The 17,906-nt window shown below is 53.9% G+C and overlaps 2 protein-coding genes across 2 annotated transcripts; both read right to left on the bottom strand.

Moving 5' to 3' along the window:
- Positions 1-6,202: 6,202 nt before the first annotated feature.
- LOC139837947 (uncharacterized) lies at positions 6,203-7,135 on the bottom strand. The gene has a single exon (XM_071827274.1). The coding sequence runs from the start codon at positions 7,133-7,135 to the stop codon at positions 6,203-6,205; it is 933 nt and encodes a 310-aa protein (XP_071683375.1).
- Positions 7,136-7,291: 156 nt separating this feature from the next.
- On the bottom strand, positions 7,292-8,095 carry LOC139837946 (uncharacterized mitochondrial protein AtMg00310-like). Its single transcript, XM_071827273.1, has one exon. The coding sequence runs from the start codon at positions 8,093-8,095 to the stop codon at positions 7,292-7,294; it is 804 nt and encodes a 267-aa protein (XP_071683374.1).
- Positions 8,096-17,906: the final 9,811 nt, after the last annotated feature.

Here is a 17,906-nt window from a genome sequence, read left to right as displayed (position 1 = left end):
GTACTGTGATATCACCATATACACTCATAGCAGGAGTAGAGGTGTTACCTCCATCGGAGGGCCTCGAACCTGGGTACGTCGCCGTGTCGCTCGTGCCCATACCCGCTTCCGGATACCACCGTGAGACCATCTAGGAACCACCTTCGATTAGCCACCCTATGGCATATGCCGTGACGATACCACGACAACGATGACTTAGTGATCGAATGAACCATTCACATACGATACCAATTCCCTTTGTCACGCGATATTTTACTTGTCCGAGGTTTGATCATCGGTATCTCCATACCTTGTTCAACCTCGTCTCCTGACAAGTACTCTTTACTCGTACCGTGGTATGTGGTCTCTTATGAACCATTCATATGCTTGCAAGCTATTTAGACAACATTCCACCGAGAGGGCCCAGAGTATATCTATCCGTCATCGGGATGGACAAATCCCACTGTTGATCCATATGCCTCAACTCATACTTTCCGGATACTTAATCCCACCTTTATAACCACCCATTTACGCAGTGGCGTTTGATGTAATCAAAGTACCTTTCCGGTATAAGTGATTTACATGATCTCATGGTCGAAAGGACTAGGTAACTATGTATCGAAAGCTTATAGCAAATAACTTAATGACGTGATCTTATGCTACGCTTAATTGGGTGTGTCCATTACATCATTCATATAATGACATAATTTTGTTATTAATAACATCCAATGTTCATGATCACGAAACCATGATCATCTATTAATCAACAAGCTAGTTATACAAGAGGCTTACTAGGGACTCTTTGTTGTTCACATAACACACATGTATCAATGTTTCGGTTAATACAATTATAGCATGGTATGTAAACATTATCATAAACACAAAGATATATTATAATAACCATTTTATTATTGCCTCTTGGGCATATCTCCAACAAAAAGTAGGCGGCACCTGGTAGTCAACCTACGGAAGAGGACCTTGTCGGTGCCATGGTTCAAGGTCAACCATTAGATGCTCCCGCTCGCTCTCGATGATCATGCTATGCAAGATAATGCAAGCAGTTATCACATTCGTGATCTGATCTTTCGACCAAGTAAGAGCTGGGAACCTGACAATAGCAAATCGAGCTTGAGGCACACCAAATGCCCGCTCGACGTCGTTCATGCAAGCGTCCTGGCACTGGGCAAACCAAGTTCTTTTCCCCAGAGTAGGTCATGAGATTGTCTTCACAAATATTGCCCATCTTGGATAGATTCCATCAGGCAGGTAGTATCCCTTCATGTAATCATCACCATTGTTCACATAGTTCACTGGAGGGGACTGGACTTCAACAAGCTTGGGAAAACACATTGGATCATTACAGCATATTGATATCATTGTGAGATCCAGCCATACCGAAGAATGCATGCTAAATCCATAGTTCCTCATCTGACATTGCCTCTAGTATCCCATTGCAACTTCTTTGTGTCCTTTGTACATCTCTTCCCAAGAAAATGGACAGTTCTTCCTATGTCAATAAATGAAATCGATACTTTCAAGCATCACAGGGATTCCTCTTGCTGCATTATGTGTCATGATCCAGACAGTGTCTTCTGTAGTGGGTGGTCGCAAGTATAGTTCCCCAAACATTGTCACTACTGCCCTGCAGAACTGATGCATGTACTCCTGATTTGGACATACGCATATAATCATCTTTTGTATCAGCATGAGCCCCATATGCAAGCATCCTCAAAACCTCAAAGCAGCAGTGCATTTCTGAATGAGAAAAAACAAATTGTGCCAACACAATCTTTCTTGCAGCTGAAGTAGGTGTTGTGCTTCCGGATAGCCATCACAATATCAAAATCAGCTTTCGATTCATCCTGAAACGGGCCAAAATGTAACATCGTTGTGAATTGGATGATCAACGGAGTAGTCGATGTACAGCATGCCCTCGAGCATCTACCTTGACTTGTTCTTGCGCCGCCCCATCCTGGAACTTCCATGCGGAGGCCCCAAATCACCGGGGTACATGGCCATGAGAGCAGCTAGGATCATAGGCTCGCTGTCGTAGTCGGCGGCATCACCAGCTTCAGCCTCTTCCTGGAGCAAATTAAAAGTTTTTGTTTGATTGTGCAGTCTAAACAAACCGGATGAGTCTACACGTGATAAAACAGAGCAGCCAAGAAAGAACATGAGGAGTTCGAGCAAAAGCCGCGCATCTTACAGTAAGTGTTTTGTCGCAGTGTTTTGTGTTCGTACCATGAAGGCGCGCGTCCCTCCCTGCATGTGCGTTTCACCGCATCGGTTCGACCGCCGACCGGATCGGTCGCGTCTCCGTCCGGCGACGATGCCGAGCTGCTGGTCGAAGGAAAGAAACCATGGCGCTCGATCACGATCGTGCAGTGCAGTATTTGTGGCAACAACACAACGTGCCAGAGGCGCGCGTCCCTCCCTGGAATCCGTTGGGCGTCGAGCATATTTCCTCGGGACCCCACGGCCCGGATCCGTCCATTCGCCCCAGGATGAGTGACGGCCGTGGTGGCCACGCTCGCGCCACAACCAACCGACGCTGCACCGCGACGATCGTGTATTCCTGTCACGCTCTGTCGTCCCTTTCGCTTCGGATGAAGAAAAGACACGGATATCCCGGCCTGTGCGTTTCACCGCATCGGATCGGCCCCGTCTCTGTCCGGCGACGATGCCGAGCTGCTGGCCGGAGAAAACCAGCCATGGGCGCTCGCGTCGCCGTCGCATATATCACCGGGGCGGTAGGGGAATCGTCCGGGTTAGGCATCTCCAGCGGCGGCACGACCCGACCGTTTGCGTCCGCCGGGTCGGAAAATGCGTCTGGTACCACTTCCAGCGGGGCCGCAAAGTGACAGTAACGTTCGCGGCGACACAAATCTGACTCAAATATGCGTCTCGGATGCGTCTATGCGAATGCTGCGTGGACGCGCAAAGTGCCCGCTCACGTTTGGCGGACGTTTCGTCGGGGGATCCGCCTGGCAGCGACCCTGTGTCGATGCGTCTTCTCAAGCGCCAGCAACTGGCGCCGCTGCGTGCTTCGGCAGTCTACGCCACGTTAATGGCGATGCTTCGGCTGCCGAGCGGCCGCCGCCTACCTCCGCCAACCACGTTAATGGTGACGCCTTGCGTCCCGCGGCCATCGCCTATCTCCGGCCTGTCAATGGCGTCGAGTTGGCGCACTTGCAGGTACGGGAGGCCAGCTGCAACTTCTGCCGGTGGACTGTGGAGGTCTTGTTCGACGGGCATGGCAAGATGTATCTGCACACGGGGTGGGACAAGTTCATCCGCGACCTCGCGCTCGAGCCCGGCTGCCAGCTCACATTCCTCTACGAGGGGGGCGGCGAGATGATCATCAAGATGTTCGACGACACAGCCTGCCGCAGGCACTACCACATCGGTGAATCCGGCTCGGACACCGATAGTTAGAACTTAGAGTGTTCTTTCTTTGCAGCAAATATGGCTACGGGCCAGACGAATCCAGTAGTGAAGGTTTCTGGTTGTTCTTCCTCGGAAGAACCAACAGGGGCATTGTCCCAAGCTGGATTTTTCAGTTTGGGTGACCGTGTGTGCCCTCGAATGTTCTTTCTTGGCAGTGAACAAACGAAAATCGACACAATTGGTTTCTTTTTTTAAAATGTTTTTATTTGTGTCAACCATTGTTCAAACTATATATTAGTTTGTGTAAACCATGTCCCAAACTATGTGTTAGTTTGTGTAAAATCATATTCCAATATGTAATATTTGGAACTATGTTTAAATGAAGAAGAGAAAAAAAAACAAGTAAAAAAATGCGTAGCCTCGCTGGAGCCATCCCAGACGCAAACGAACGTGCGAACAAAACGATCATTTTAGAGCATCCCCACTCGTTGGCGCTCCCCACGCCCAAATCCGGCGAAATTTTCGTCAGGATTGGAGGAAGATTTGGCGTGGGGAGGAGTAGTTTCCCAGCCGCGTGCCCAGGCGAAGACGACGATGCGAGTTTGAAAAACGGAAACTTGATAAACTTCGGCTAAATTCGGGCAAATATAGACTAAATTTAATGATATTTAGACTAAAACGGGCGGAGTTAATACATAGAGGCCGAATTCGACTATATTTCGAATTCGGCTAGGGGAATTCAAATGCTAATTTTAAAACACGGCGCTCTACATGCCCAAACGGCGGTAGAACACCGTGTAGTCGTCGCCGCCGCCGTCGTCGGAGCCGTCGTCCTCGACCTTCGGCACCTTCGGCGGCGCGGCCTGGCGGCTGCTGCCCTGGCCGGCGTCTCCCCACCCCGGGGATGGCTTGTACCATTCGCCGTCCGAGGACTCGAGGTCGACGACGGGGGCAACGACGCCGGATGGAGGCGTCGCAGGACGGCGGTAGCGCACGGCGTCGTCGGCGGCGGTTGGAGCGGCGCGCGCGGCGAGTCGGCGTGCGGTGGCCAGGTCCATCGGCCCGCCGCTGTCGCTCCGCCTCCTCGCGCTCCCACTCGCGCACGGACCACGCCAGGGCGGCGTCCTCGGGGAGGCGTTGTCGGCGGGCACCAGGTCGTTGAGCGACCTGGCGATCGCCTCCGCCACGGCGGCGTCCTCCGCGCGCTTCGCCTCCTCCTCGGCGAGCCTGTTTGCGGCGGCGGCCGCGGCGTCCTCCTTTTTCGCCGCCTTCCTCTTCCGCCCAGGCTGGGAGGGTTGGTCGCGGTTGAAGAGGGCGCCGCCGCTGCGCCCTTCGGTCGGCGGCGGAGACGCCGGCTCCTTCTTGACGCGCACCGGCGTCGAAGGCGACGTCGCCTCCTCCTCTTCACCGGCGCCAAGGATGACCTCGGCGCCGATCCGGAAGACGACGAGCTGGCAGCCATGCGCCGTGGCTGCCGCACGTTTCCCGGCGGCGGCTCGCCGATGCCCTCGATGGAGGGGGCATCGTGAGCACCGGGAAGTTTCCGCCCTCGATGTGATCGAGGACGGCCTCGAGTGTCCGGCCCGGCGCGCTCCACCAACGTCGGCGGCCCGCGGCGTTGTTGCGCGGAGGCGGAGGCGGCGGGCCGTCGTAGGAGGCGAGCTCCCGCTCCCACCGCCGCAGGAAGTACGAGTTCCACGCCGTGTAGTTGTCAGGGTGGTGGCGTGGCTCGGCGCTCCTCATCCGTCAAGGTCATCCGCGCCTCCTCGATGGCGACGTCGAGGGCGTGGCCATGAGGCGGCGGCGGGATTGGTACGCCGCCAGCACTAAGCCGCCACCCGCCGCCGGGAGGCCTCGTGTCCGGCGGGCAGGGGTACCCCGCCTGGTGGAGGAGGTGCCCCTCCCACGCGTGGAGCGACCGGCGGGGGAAGCCGTTGTTGGCTGCGCCGTCGTCGTCGTAGAACGCCATCGGGAGAGTAGAGGGAGAGTGGAGGGAGAGTGGAGCACGGGGTACGCCTCGCGGCGAGCGGACAGGCGTATATAGGCGCGGCTGGCGCTGGTGATTAATGCCGCGTGGAATGCGACGCGTCCGCGGCGAGCTGACCGGCGGCAGCCTTTAGTGCGCGCGGAAGACGATGCGTGCGCAGAAGACGACGACATTAACTCGCCGCGTGGCCGGCGAATGCAGACCGGCGGCAGGCTTTTACAGCGCGCGGAAGACGATGCGATGAGGACGACGATTGGTTTCTCTCGCCGACAAGTTGGGGCCACCAGACGCGCGGGAAGTTTCCTCGGTGTTTCCCGCGCTTTCGTTTCGTCCGGACTCCCCGAGCGCTCCCCGGGGGGCCGGGGATGGCGTGGGATCGCCGGATGAATTTAGGCCCAAATCCGGACGAAAACGAGGAACCGGGGGCGCGACTGGGCCAAATTACGCCGTCCGGATGAAAAAACGTCGTTCGAGGGCCTCATCCGAGAGACGAGTGGAGATGCTCTTAGCGTCCGTAGCACGACGGAAACGGACGCTAGCAGACAGTAAAATGCGTCGCGCCGATAGAGCTGCACTTATCACGTCGCCGTCCGCCTCCGCCTGCCATGCGTGCGCGTACGCGCGGGACCCATTTGCCTGCGTCGTCTATATCAACGTACAGTGAGAGGGAAAACAACAGGTTGCTGCTGGAAAGAAAAACAGAGCAAAAGAGGAGTGCAGAGCTCCATCTCTTCCCACGACCTCAACGTCGCATTTCCCCCTCGTCGTTGGTCTCTTCTTCACGAGACACGCGAGGCCAACCAGCGGGCGCACTAATCTTTTTTTTTTGAGATGGAATCATGAACTCCATTAACGGGTAAGCCCAGCAATATCGCTGGCTACCAGAACAGACACAAAGTCAGGGGCACAGCCCGGCCAAACAGCCTGGGACCTGGGACCTAGCTTTGTGCCATGCGCCGCCATAGCGTCCGCAACACGGTTACAGGCCCGAGGGCAATAGGAAATGCGAGAGATAGAAAAGTTCAAGGATAACTGAAACTTAATCTCCTTAAAGATAGCCCCATTGCGAGCCAGGTCTTGATCACTTCCTTCGATAGCTTGCACAAGTTGTTGGGAGTCGGTCTCGATGTGGACACGGGAAATGCCCCAGGCTTGAGAGAGGAGCAGCGCATGAAGGCAAGCTTCAGCTTCAGTGTGCAGGGCGTCCTGCACATGTGCCATGTATCCAGCGCCAGCTCCAGCCACCTCGCCAAGCGCATCGCGGACCACAAAACCCCAGCCGCCCGACCTAGACACCAGGTCCATGCTTCCATCAGTGTTGATCTTCAGCAAATCTTGCTCCGGGGGCTTCCATTTGATTTCCCCCGCAGGGGCCACAGGCTTCTTGAGCTTGTTACAGTGATGCTCAAAGTCAGCAGCAAGTGAGAGAATCTGGTGATAGGCTGAGGAAAACGAAGCCATTGATTCGCCCGCATTGCGTTTGTTTCTCACACGCCACCAAACAGACAGCAGAGCAACACACCTCCACTTCACCTGGTCATTAGCTGTTAAGATCAAGGCGATAGCATCTTTGGCATCCAGGCAAGAGGTAAGCCGGAGCCTGAAGTCCTCAAGTTTTAGCTCCTTCCACAGGGCGCGCACATGCTTGCAGTTGAAAAAGAGGTGACCTCCATCTTCATTTAATCTGCAGCACATAGGGCACAGGGCATCAATGTCAATGCCCCTTCTGAGAATGTTCCAGCGGAGGGGCAGGCTGTTGTGAGCAAGGCGCCAGAGGAACATCTTCGCTTGAGGAGTAATAGGAGAATTCCATATCAAGGACCAGCTGAAGGAATTAGCTGGGGAGGAGTTTTCACCGGAGGAGCAGGGCTTTTCTCTATCCTCCCTGAAAAGCTTGTAAGCCGACTTGACCGAAAACTGGCCCTTTGGAGAGGGGTGTCAAGCCCAGAAATCTTCAATATCCTCATGAACAGGAATAGCCTTGATGAGAGACGCGTCTTGGATGCTGAAAGTGTCGTCCACCAATCTCGCGTCCCAAGTGCCAGAGGTAGGGTCAAGAAGCTCAGACACCCTGGTGAGGACATTTTGGCCTCTGGGAGTAATTGGCTTTCTGCACCAGTTTCTGGGAAGCCACGGGTCAAGCCACAAGTTGATGGAGGAGCCATCACCAACCCGTTTGATGACTCCCATGTTCAGCAGGTCAACACCTTTGAGAATGCTTCTCCAGGAATATGAAATCCCCTCCAAAGGGGTAGCCAGGAGCACCGACGTGTCGTAGTACCTGGCCTTCAGACCCGCCCACAAAGAGACTGGATCGATCGCCGGCAGCCTCCAGGCCTGCTTAGCTAGCATAGCCATATTGAAGGCATGGAGATCTTTGTAGCCCAGACCCCCCTCTTTCTTTGGGAGAGTTAGCTTATCCCAGCTAAGCCAATGCATCTTGTGGTCATTATCCTGGTAAGCCCACCAATGTCTGCAGATCATGGAGTTGATATCATCACAGAGGCCTTTGGTGATGTCAAAACAGGTCATGGCAAAGATAGGTATAGCTTGGGCACAAGCCTTGATAAGGATCTCCTTGCCCACTTTTGAAAGCATCCTCTCCATCCAACCTTGGATGCGCTTCCAGATCCTATCCTTGAGATAGGCAAAAACCTTTGATCTTGACTGCCCAACATACACCGGGAGTCCTAGGTAGCGCTCATTCCAAGTCTCAGTAGACACACCAAGGCTAGCCATCATGGCAGCCTTGTCACCGCTTTGTATTCTTGCCGAACATGATAGAGGACTTATCCACGTTGACAACCTGTCCCGAGCAAACCTCATACAGTCAGTAGCACATGTTGCAGATGAGTTGAACTCTCTGGGGTAACTTTCATGAGTATCAACGAGTCATCTGCAAACAGTAAATGGTTAAAGCTCGGGGCTTCCGGGCAAATTTTCACACCATCCAGGTCACCTCTAATATCAGCACTATTTAAGAGACAAGAGAAAGCTTCAGCACAAAGAAGGAACGGGTAGGGGGATATGGGGTCCCCCTGTCTGAGACCTCTACCTGGCAAGATTTCATCAGTCAAGGTGCCGTTGATATTGATCTTGTACTTCACCGTGGAGCAACACTCCATAATCAGATTGATCCAGCTTCGTTCAAAGCCCATCTTGGCCATCATGCTTTCCAGGAAATGCCATTCAACGCGATCAAACGCCTTGCTCATATCGAGCTTCAGAGCAGCGAACCCTCACGAGCCAGTCCTCTTGTTCTGCATATAGTGAGTAGCCTCATAAGCTAACAAGATGTTATCCGTAATCAGCCGGCCAGGCACAAAGGCACTCTGATTAGGGGCAATGATGTCAGGCAAGAGCAACTTCAGCCTATTAGCCAACATTTTCGACACAACTTTATAAAGCACATTGCACAAACTGATTGGGCGCAAATCTTTCATTTTTTCAGGGCTGGTTACCTTAGGGATAAGTACCACAGTAGTATCGTTCCATTCAGGCGGAAGGCCACCGCCTTTCAAGATAGCCAGGACCTCACCAGTGATCTGGTCCCCAACAAGGTGCCAGTATCGCTTGTAGAACACTGCAGACATGCCATCCGGGCCCGGGGCCTTGAGGTCGCCAATGCTGAACATGGCCTCCTTGACCTCATCAGCAGTGAAGTCTTTAAGGAGGTGCTCGTTCATATCTGGAGTAATTCGCGGCGAGACATGTTCGAGCAGCTCCTCAAGACGGTGACCTGTGGAGGAAGTAAAGAGAGAATCAAAGTAGTTAGTCGCCACCGCCGCCATCTCCGACTCTCCCTCCACCACCACACCATCATCACGGACCAGCTTCTTAATTTTATTCCTCTTCTTCCTAGCAGAGGCATGAGAGTGGAAGAAGGAGGTGTTGCGATCCCCCTTCTCCAACCACTTGACGTGGGCCCGTTGCCGCCAGTACATGTCTCTTTGGTGTTCCATTTTCTCAAGCTTATAGCGCAGCACGTGCTCTCTATTGACCTGTTGTTTCGAGATCTCCATCCGGCGCCATTTTTCAAGATCTTTCTTGACTCTGGCTATTCTCTTCTCAAGGTCCCCAAGGGTGTTATTGCTCCAGTCTTTCAGGTCAGAGGCCACACCTTTCAGGGCAGTAACCGCATCACCACCTCTCCCACGGGTCTCGCGGAGCCACGCATTCTCCACCACAGCATTGCAGTTTTCCTCCTCAAGCCATTTAGCTTCGAATCTGAATTGTTTTTCACCATAGCTTCTGGTTCTTTTATCATCATCCAAGACAAGCACAACCGGGCGGTGGTCAGAGTGCCGAGGATTGTCGTTGATGACTTTAAACCCAGGGAAATGGGTGCACCATAATTCAGAGGCCACCACCCGATCCAGCCGCTCACGGATGTAAGAAACGGCTTCATGGCTATTGTTACGCCAGGTGAAAGGATCACCCGTGAAGCCCAGGTCATGTAGGTCGCAGAATTCAAGGGCCTCTTTGAACTTGTTCATCTGGGCCTGGGGCCGAGCCGCCCCGCCCTCCTTCTCGCAGGCAAAAAGGATCTCGTTGAAATCGCCCATGCATACCCAGGGCAGATTGCTCTCGGGTTTAAGAGACCTCATCAGCTGCCAAGTCGCATCCCTCAGCTCAGTCTTGGGTTCCCCATAGACACCAGTGAAGCGCCACTCAAAACCATCATCTTCCTTAATAATTGCATCAATGTGGTATTTAGACTTCAACCCTGCGGTAAGATTGACGCTTGAACGCCAGAAGAGAGCGAGCCCACCACTCTGACCCTCACAGTCCATAGCCACCATGTTAGTCAAACCCAACTTCCACCTCAACCAATGCAGTCTACCAGTATCCAGCTTTGTTTCGCATAAAAACAAAACATCGGGGTCCACCTTCTCCTGTAAGTCCAGGAGACCTCTAATTGTCGGGCCATTCCCCAAACCCCGGCAATTATATGAAGCACATTTCATTGCGACTCCTGGGACTGGTTCGCCAGCCCCACAATTTTTGTTTGGTCTTCTTGAATTGCCACCACATTCTTCAGCTTTTTAGCCTTCTTTGCATCGACATCCATGGGAGTAGCCCCAGGTTTCTCACCAGCTAGAGTAGGGCCTCCCTTGGCACCGTTTCCTCTACCATCTCTACCCTTGCGTTTGAACGTTGACAAAGGCTTTTGCACTCCTGCGATATCACCTTTCAAGGGGTTTACCTTCACTTGCTTCGCCTATGGCAGCAGCGGTAGACCCTGGACAGACATCTCCACTTCGCTTGGGGGTGCTCCGAGAGCACCATCAGGGGTCGCAGCGTTGTCCTTAGAAGGATGCAGGCCATCCTCAGCAGAAAAGACAAGCTGTTTTTGAGACCCTCCCTTGCTCACAGGAGCTGAGAGCTTTAGCAGGCTGGTGACCTCTTTTTCTTCCCCCTTTTTGCTCTCTTTTGGCTTGTTCTTCCTCCAGTCATCAGCGTCGCTACCGGTTTTCCTCCCACTCCAGTCCCCAGAATTACTGCCTCGCCAAGGCCCTGAGTTCTTTCTTTCATAGCCTTTGTTCCAGCTCCCTTCGTCACTTCTCTTGCGTTGTGGGATGAATTTTAACCAACAGCCATATTGTTTTTGCTCAGTGGGAGGCAATATGACATTGCAGGCAGTCTCCAGATGTCCTATGAGGCCACAAACAAAACAGAAATCTGGGAGGTACTCATAAGCAACCGGGCACCATTTCTCAGTTCCTGCATCGTCGATCTCCACCATCACTCCCCGTCGCAGAGGGAGTGTTATATCCAGGCGCACCTGAATCCTTAGGACCTTTCCTATGGCCATACCCTCTTCATCAACTTCCACCTGGATGGTTTCACCGATTTCATTCCCAATAACAACGCCAGCAGCTCTATTCATCATCCCAAAAGGCAGCCCCGAAACCCGAACCCAAATAGGGATATGCTTGAATTCGAGTTCATCAAAAGCTTTAGTGGCATCAGGCTCACGCATCACTAACAGGCTCTTATCAAACATCCACGGCCCCTCCTTCAGTGCGCGAGAGTGCCCCGAGTGTTGCTTGAAAGTAAAGAGGAACAGATTATCACCTAGGTCTTTGCAGAGGAGCTCCTTGAGGGGACACCAGATTCGCCCGAGGGCGGCGGCCATGGTGCTCGCAATTGCCGGCTTTTCCGAGAAGAGCTTGCCAATGGCTTGAGGGTCCGAGGCGCCGACCTGCTTGCCTCTGTCCCACTCGATCCGGACGCCTTTCTTCTCCGCCTCCAACAGCTTCATGTTCCGCATCATGCCCTCAATGCCCAACTCCTTCGCCATCCTCAACCCCAACCTCTACCGCCACCACCCACACCAGACTTGGGCCAGCCCCGGCGGAGGAGGAACCAGTGTCTTACGACCGCACGCCGCCGCGATTGGAAGGCTGTATGGTGGTAGGAAAGAGAAAGAGGGAAAACCGGTTCTGTGAACGGGAGAGGGAACTGCTGCAGCAATGGAGAGCACCACGGGGAACAGGGCGCACACGCGAGCCGGATCCGTGGTTAACCTAAACAAAGACTACGGGGACGAGGAGATCGGCCGGTGGGGAAGCGGGCGAAGCCGCCGTCGCCGACAGGGGAACCAACTCGAGTCGCTGGTGGGGCCAGCGCCGAGACGAATTGTAATGGAGACTATCGGGCGCACTAATCTGATTTCTCTTATACTGTGTTTGGATGTTTGGACAGAAGAAAAATTTCAAATCTCAAACCATGTCACGTGCGGTACGCCAAGGAAACGTTAGGTACTCCGCGGTGACTGTGCACCACGTCGGCGTTAGATGGTCGTGACTCGTGACTCCTGAGCCCGCTTCAACGGCGCGTGTGTACCACGTCCGCGAGATCACGTACTGAAGAGTGGCGACGCCGCCCCGTGGTTCAGAGTTCAGATATGCTGTATTGCAGAGGACCTTCTTTCCTTGGTCCAAGATGTACTTGCATGCCGGCGGTGAGGCAGGTCGGTGACACCTGAGGAGGCGCGGATCAACTAATTTCAACCTCGAACATCAAATAACTTGCCCACCGAAATATTACATTTGACACAACAACTAAAACTCAGAAGAAAACATGTTTCTAAGTTTTCACAAATGAAGAAGAAATCATGAACTAAATTGGTTATTTATGTTGAGATACATATCCTTGTATATCCGGATGTGTATCTTCTGTAGTTATGTATAGCGATACATATCTTTGTATTTATTATTGGGCCCGCCTCCTTCCTTGTATAGTCGAGGACGTGGCCTATATATGTAATGCCATATGCACCCAATCAATACATTGTGAGTTGCATCCCTTTCTACATGATATCAGACACCTACCGTTCCTAACCTAGCCGCCGCCGCCCTTGTGCTGCCGCCGCGTGTGCTCCTTCTCACGCCGCGCCGCCGCCGCACCTGCAGTCGCCGCACCTCCCTCCCCAACCCTCGCGCCGTCGCCGTTCCCCGCGTCGTCGTCACCGCGCCTCCCTCCCCAACCCTCGCGCCGTCGCCGTCCTCCGCGTCGTCGTCGCCGCGCCTCCCTCTCCACCCCCCGCGCCGTCGTCGTCCCCCGCGCGCGCGTCGCCATGTCGTTGGTCTCCAACGACAGCAACCCCTTTGCCTACAACCCATGGACGGGGGTCACCGCGACACCGCCCTACGCCCCGGCCTTCACCGCCACGCCGCCGCCCTACGCCCCGGCCTACCACGTCGCGCCACCACCCTACGCGCCGCAGCAGCCCGCATGGGACCCGGCGCTCTTCGCGGCACTCCAACGTGCGCCCGCACTGGCTCTCTTACGCCGGTGGCGGCAACTGGTTTATGGACACGGGCGCCTCGTCTCACATGGCCGCTCACCCGGGTAACCTTTCCCATTTCTATCCCACTTCCACCGAGTCTCGCATCATTGTCGGTAACGGTGCCGGTCTTCCTATTTCTCACATTGGTTCTGCTAATTTTCCTTCTACTTCTCAACCACTGTCTCTTAATAATGTCCTTGTGTCTCCCCAGCTTATTAAGAATTTAGTCTCTATTAAAACTCTTTCTCGTGACAACTCTGTGACTGTTGAATTTGACGCTTTTGGTTTTTCTGTTAAGGACGCCCGCACCCGGATGGTCCTCCATCGATGTGAGAGCCCCGGCGATTTGTATCCGGTGATGTCGCCTTCCACCCCCGGCGCCGCACCTCGTGCTCTCTCCGCAGGCGTTGATCTTTGGCATGCTCGTCTTGGACATCCCAGTGCCAACACGCTTCACCAAATAATGAGGGGTTTTTCGTTTTCATCTACTAAACAGTTTTCACATAGTTGCGAAGCGTGTCGTCTTGGTAAACACGTTCGTCTTCCATTTAGTCAGTCTTCCACAATTGCGTCTTTTCCTTTTGAGTTAATTCATAGTGATGTATGGACCTCTCCTATCCCAAGTAATTCTGGTCTTCTTTATTACCTAGTTATTCTTGATGATTTTTCTCACTTTGTGTGGACGTTTCCCCTCCGTAAAAAGTCTGATGTCGCCACCACTCTCACAGCCTTCTACGCCTATGTTTCCACCCAGTTCGGTCGCCCCATCCACGCCCTACAAACTGACAACGGAAAAGAGTTTGACAATGTCGCCGTCCGCACCCTACTCTCCTCTCACGGCACTATTTTCCGTCTAACCTGTCCATACACGTCCCAACAAAACGGTCGCGCCGAGCGTATCCTCCGCACCCTCAACGACTGCATCCGCACACTCCTATTCCACAGCCATGTTCCCCCCACCTTTTGGCCTGATGCTTTAGCCACCGCCACCCTACTTGTCAACCTTCGTCCGTGTCGTCCCCGCTGGAACTATGCACCTCATCACCTCCTTTACGGTTCCCCTCCATCCTACGACGGTCTTCGGATTTTCGGTTGTCGTTGTTATCCTAGTATCGCCGCCACCACTCCTCATAAACTCGCCCCTCGTTCCGTTCCGTGTGTTTTCCTCGGTTACCCGGCTAACACCAAAGGCTACCGCTGCTATGATCCGGTTTCTCACCGCGTCTTCACCCCCCGGCACGTGTACTTTGATGAGCATTGCTTTCCTTTTGCACAGAGACAGGTGGACGCCACTCCGCCTCCGCCTCCGGATGGTCCCCGGCGTCGACCCCCTGCCCCGGCAGGTCCGCCGGCTACAGTCCCCTCGAGCTCGGACTCGGCACCGCCTCGTCGTCCTCCGCCGCGCCTTGAGCTCTGGCTCGGGCGCTGCCTCGCCACCCTCTCGGGTCACCCTCGAGCCATGTCTCGGGTGACCCCACGCCGACACCCGCGCCGACGCCTGCCTCGACGCCGCTGCGTCGCCCTCGAGCCTTAGCTCGGGCGCCGCGCCGTCTTCGCCGGGCGACGCGCCTTCACCGGGTTCATCCTCCTCGACGCCGCTTGCGTCGCCCTCGAGCCTCAGCTCGGGCGCCGCGCCGTCTTTGCTGAGCGACGCCTCGTCTCCGGCTCCACCTCCGCCTCCTCCGCCGCCGGCCACGGGGCCCCTCACGCGCGCCCGTGCAGGGATTCGCGTCCCGAGTACGCGGTACCCCTCGGATGAGTACATCTGCACCGCGTCGACTTCCGCGCCTTCACCATCCACGCCATCGCCCCTGCCCGCCTCTGCCCGGGCTGCTCTCCGCGACCCGCAGTGGCTTGCGGCCATGCAGGACGAGTTCGACGCCCTGCAGCGGAACCAGACATGGACGCTTGTTCCCCGACCCCCTCACGCCAACATCATCACCGGGAAGTGGGTCTTCAAGCACAAGTTCCATCCGGACGGTACTCTCGACCGTCACAAGGCGCGGTGGGTGGTTCGTGGCTTTCGCCAGCGTGCCGGCGTCGACTTCACCGACACCTTCGCCCCGGTTGTCAAGCCCGGGACGATCCGCACAGTCCTTCAGCTCGCGGTCTCCCGTGCGTGGCCCGTGCACCAGATGGACGTCTCCAACGCCTTCCTTCACGGCCATCTCGAGGAGCAGGTCTTCTGCCAGCAGCCCACAGGCTTCATCGACAGCGCCCACCCCGACCATGTGTGCCTGCTCTCGCGCTCGTTATACGGGCTCAAGCAGGCCCCACGCGCCTGGTACCAGCGCATCGCAGCGTTTCTTCACCAACTCGGCTTCCGCTCCACCCGCTCTGATGCCTCGCTGTTTGTGTACAACAATGGCGCCACCACCGCGTACCTGCTGCTCTACGTCGACGACATCATCTTAACGGCCAGCTCCACGGACCTCCTGCGACAGATCACCGAGCGTCTTCGCGCTGAGTTTGCCCTCAAGGACTTGGGGCCCCTGCACTACTTCCTCGGCATCGAGGTCGTACGTCGCACCGACGGCTTCTTCCTTCATCAGCGCAAGTACGCCCACGAGCTCCTGGACCGCGCCGGTATGCTTAATTGCAAACCCGTGGCCACGCCTGTCGACACGAAATCCAAGCTCTCCGCCACGGATGGTTCGTTGGCCACGGACGCGTCATTTTACCGCTCCCTCGTCGGTGCCCTGCAGTACCTCACATTGACCCGCCCCGAGCTACAGTATGCTGTCCAGCAGGTGTGCCTTCACATGCACGCTCCGCGGGATCCTCATTGGGCTGCGGTCAAGCGGATCCTCCGCTACATTCGTGGCACCATGGTCTTCGGCCTCTCCCTCCACGCCTCAACCGCCACGGACATCGTCGCCTACTCGGACGCCGATTGGGCAGGCTGCCCCGACACGCGTCGCTCCACGTCCGCTACCGCGTCTACTTCGACCTTCGCTCATCTCCTGGTCGTCTAAGCGACAACCCACGGTCTCTCGCTCCAAAGACCGGCGCAGTACCGGGCTGTTGCTAACGCGGTTGCCGAGGTCTCCTGGTTGCGGCAACTCCTCGTTGAGCTCTCATGTCCTGTTGCCAAAGCCACCGTGGTCTATTGCGACAACGTCTCCGCCGTCTACCTCTCCGCCAACCCGGTCCACCATCGCCGCACCAAGCATATTGAGCTGGACATCCACTTTGTTCGGGAACAGGTGGCCCTTGGACACATTCGAGTACTTCATGTGCCCACCTCCCAACAATTTGCGGATATTATGACCAAGGGTCTCCCTACGGCATCTTTTGAGGAGTTCCGGTCCAGTCTATGCGTTCGACCAGGCGACGCTTCGATCATGGGGGTGTTGAGATACATATCCTTGTATATCCGGATGTGTATCTTCTGTAGTTATGTATAGCGATACATATCTTTGTATTTATTATTGGGCCCGCCTCCTTCCTTGTATAGTCGAGGACGTGGCCTATATATGTAATGCCATATGCACCCAATCAATACATTGTGAGTTGCATCCCTTTCTACAATTTACTAGAAACATACTCCAGGGCAATATTGATCACAATATGTTTGAAAATGATAATATATGGACGCTACAGTACAATTCATAGCAAATTGTAACCAACTCATTGCCTCATTTATCACACGTTCTTCATATGTGAACGATATTTTTCGTGACATTTGAAAACTTGGAAACATGATCTTTTGCTAAGTTTTAAAAAGTGATTTCCGATACACCCAGTTCCAGTAATTCACTCGCAGCATTTTCTATGGAACTCCCATGTATATTCCAGCCAGCTCTAATTGCTTATTTCAAAATTTATGAACAAACATTCTGTAAAACAAAACCCATTATTTACATTTTCAATACATATCAGTCCGCTATAAGATTGTAGCGTGGGTGGCAATGCAAAGAAGCGGCGGCCATGGATTATAGCACAGGACAGTAAAGATGCCAACATGATTGTGCAACCTTTTTTCTCAATAATTTGAGGTGGAGAGGTCGAGAGTGGATTTTGTACACCCACGCATGGGTGTGGGTGTTTCCGTCGCCGTTCATTGTGCTTTAAGATTCGGATAAAAAGAGGAGAGAGAAAGGAATCTTTCTATCTACCATGGTGGGCACGAATCTCGAGAAATAAATGAACGGTGATAGAAACACCCACACCCATGCGTGGGTGTACAAAAGTATTTCTGTGGAGAGGTCATGTGACTGACGTACCAGGAGGACCACGCAGCGGATGATGACGGTGCGTCGACGCAATGAGGGCATCTCCTGTCGGGTACCACCGTACTAGATTTTGTTGCACTAGGAAAGGTACTCTGAATTTCTTGGTAAAAATGAAAATACAATTTTAGATTTTCGATTGAGTTCCTTAAGATATTTCTGTAACACATACTGGTCCCCTGAATGAATCAACTCCATTTTTGGCCATGCACACTAAAAGTAGAAGCTCTCGTCTTTTCCTAGCTAACACATGCCTCTGTTCTCCAGCTTAGGATTAGCTGAGTTGGCTTGACATGAATGGACCCAACGTGGCCCTAGCTACGTTTTGCAAGTGCATGATGAATGGATACAAGTCAGCAAGTGCAATGATCAGTGGGGAAGGAAGAATCCGAGGTAGGGCGAAATCTAAAAAGATGATGTGAAGACCAAAACATAAATGCAATATATGATTATAACATAATCACCCAGTAGTACACTACAAAAGGAACCATATTTAAATATAATTGGAACCTAAAAACATACCGAT

This window comes from Lolium perenne, chromosome 3 (assembly GCF_019359855.2).
Source record: "Lolium perenne isolate Kyuss_39 chromosome 3, Kyuss_2.0, whole genome shotgun sequence".
NCBI classification, from domain to species: domain Eukaryota; kingdom Viridiplantae; phylum Streptophyta; class Magnoliopsida; order Poales; family Poaceae; genus Lolium; species Lolium perenne.
Note: the sequence above shows the minus strand (reverse complement) of the source record. Positions and strands in the feature narration are given on the sequence as shown.

Bases quoted from the DNA above. Each gene is read 5' to 3' on its own strand.
- LOC139837946 (XM_071827273.1), bottom strand. From the start codon at position 8,095: ATGATGGCTAGCCTTGGTGTGTCTACTGAGACTTGGAATGAGCGCTAC.
- LOC139837947 (XM_071827274.1), bottom strand. From the start codon at position 7,135: ATGTTCCTCTGGCGCCTTGCTCACAACAGCCTGCCCCTCCGCTGGAAC.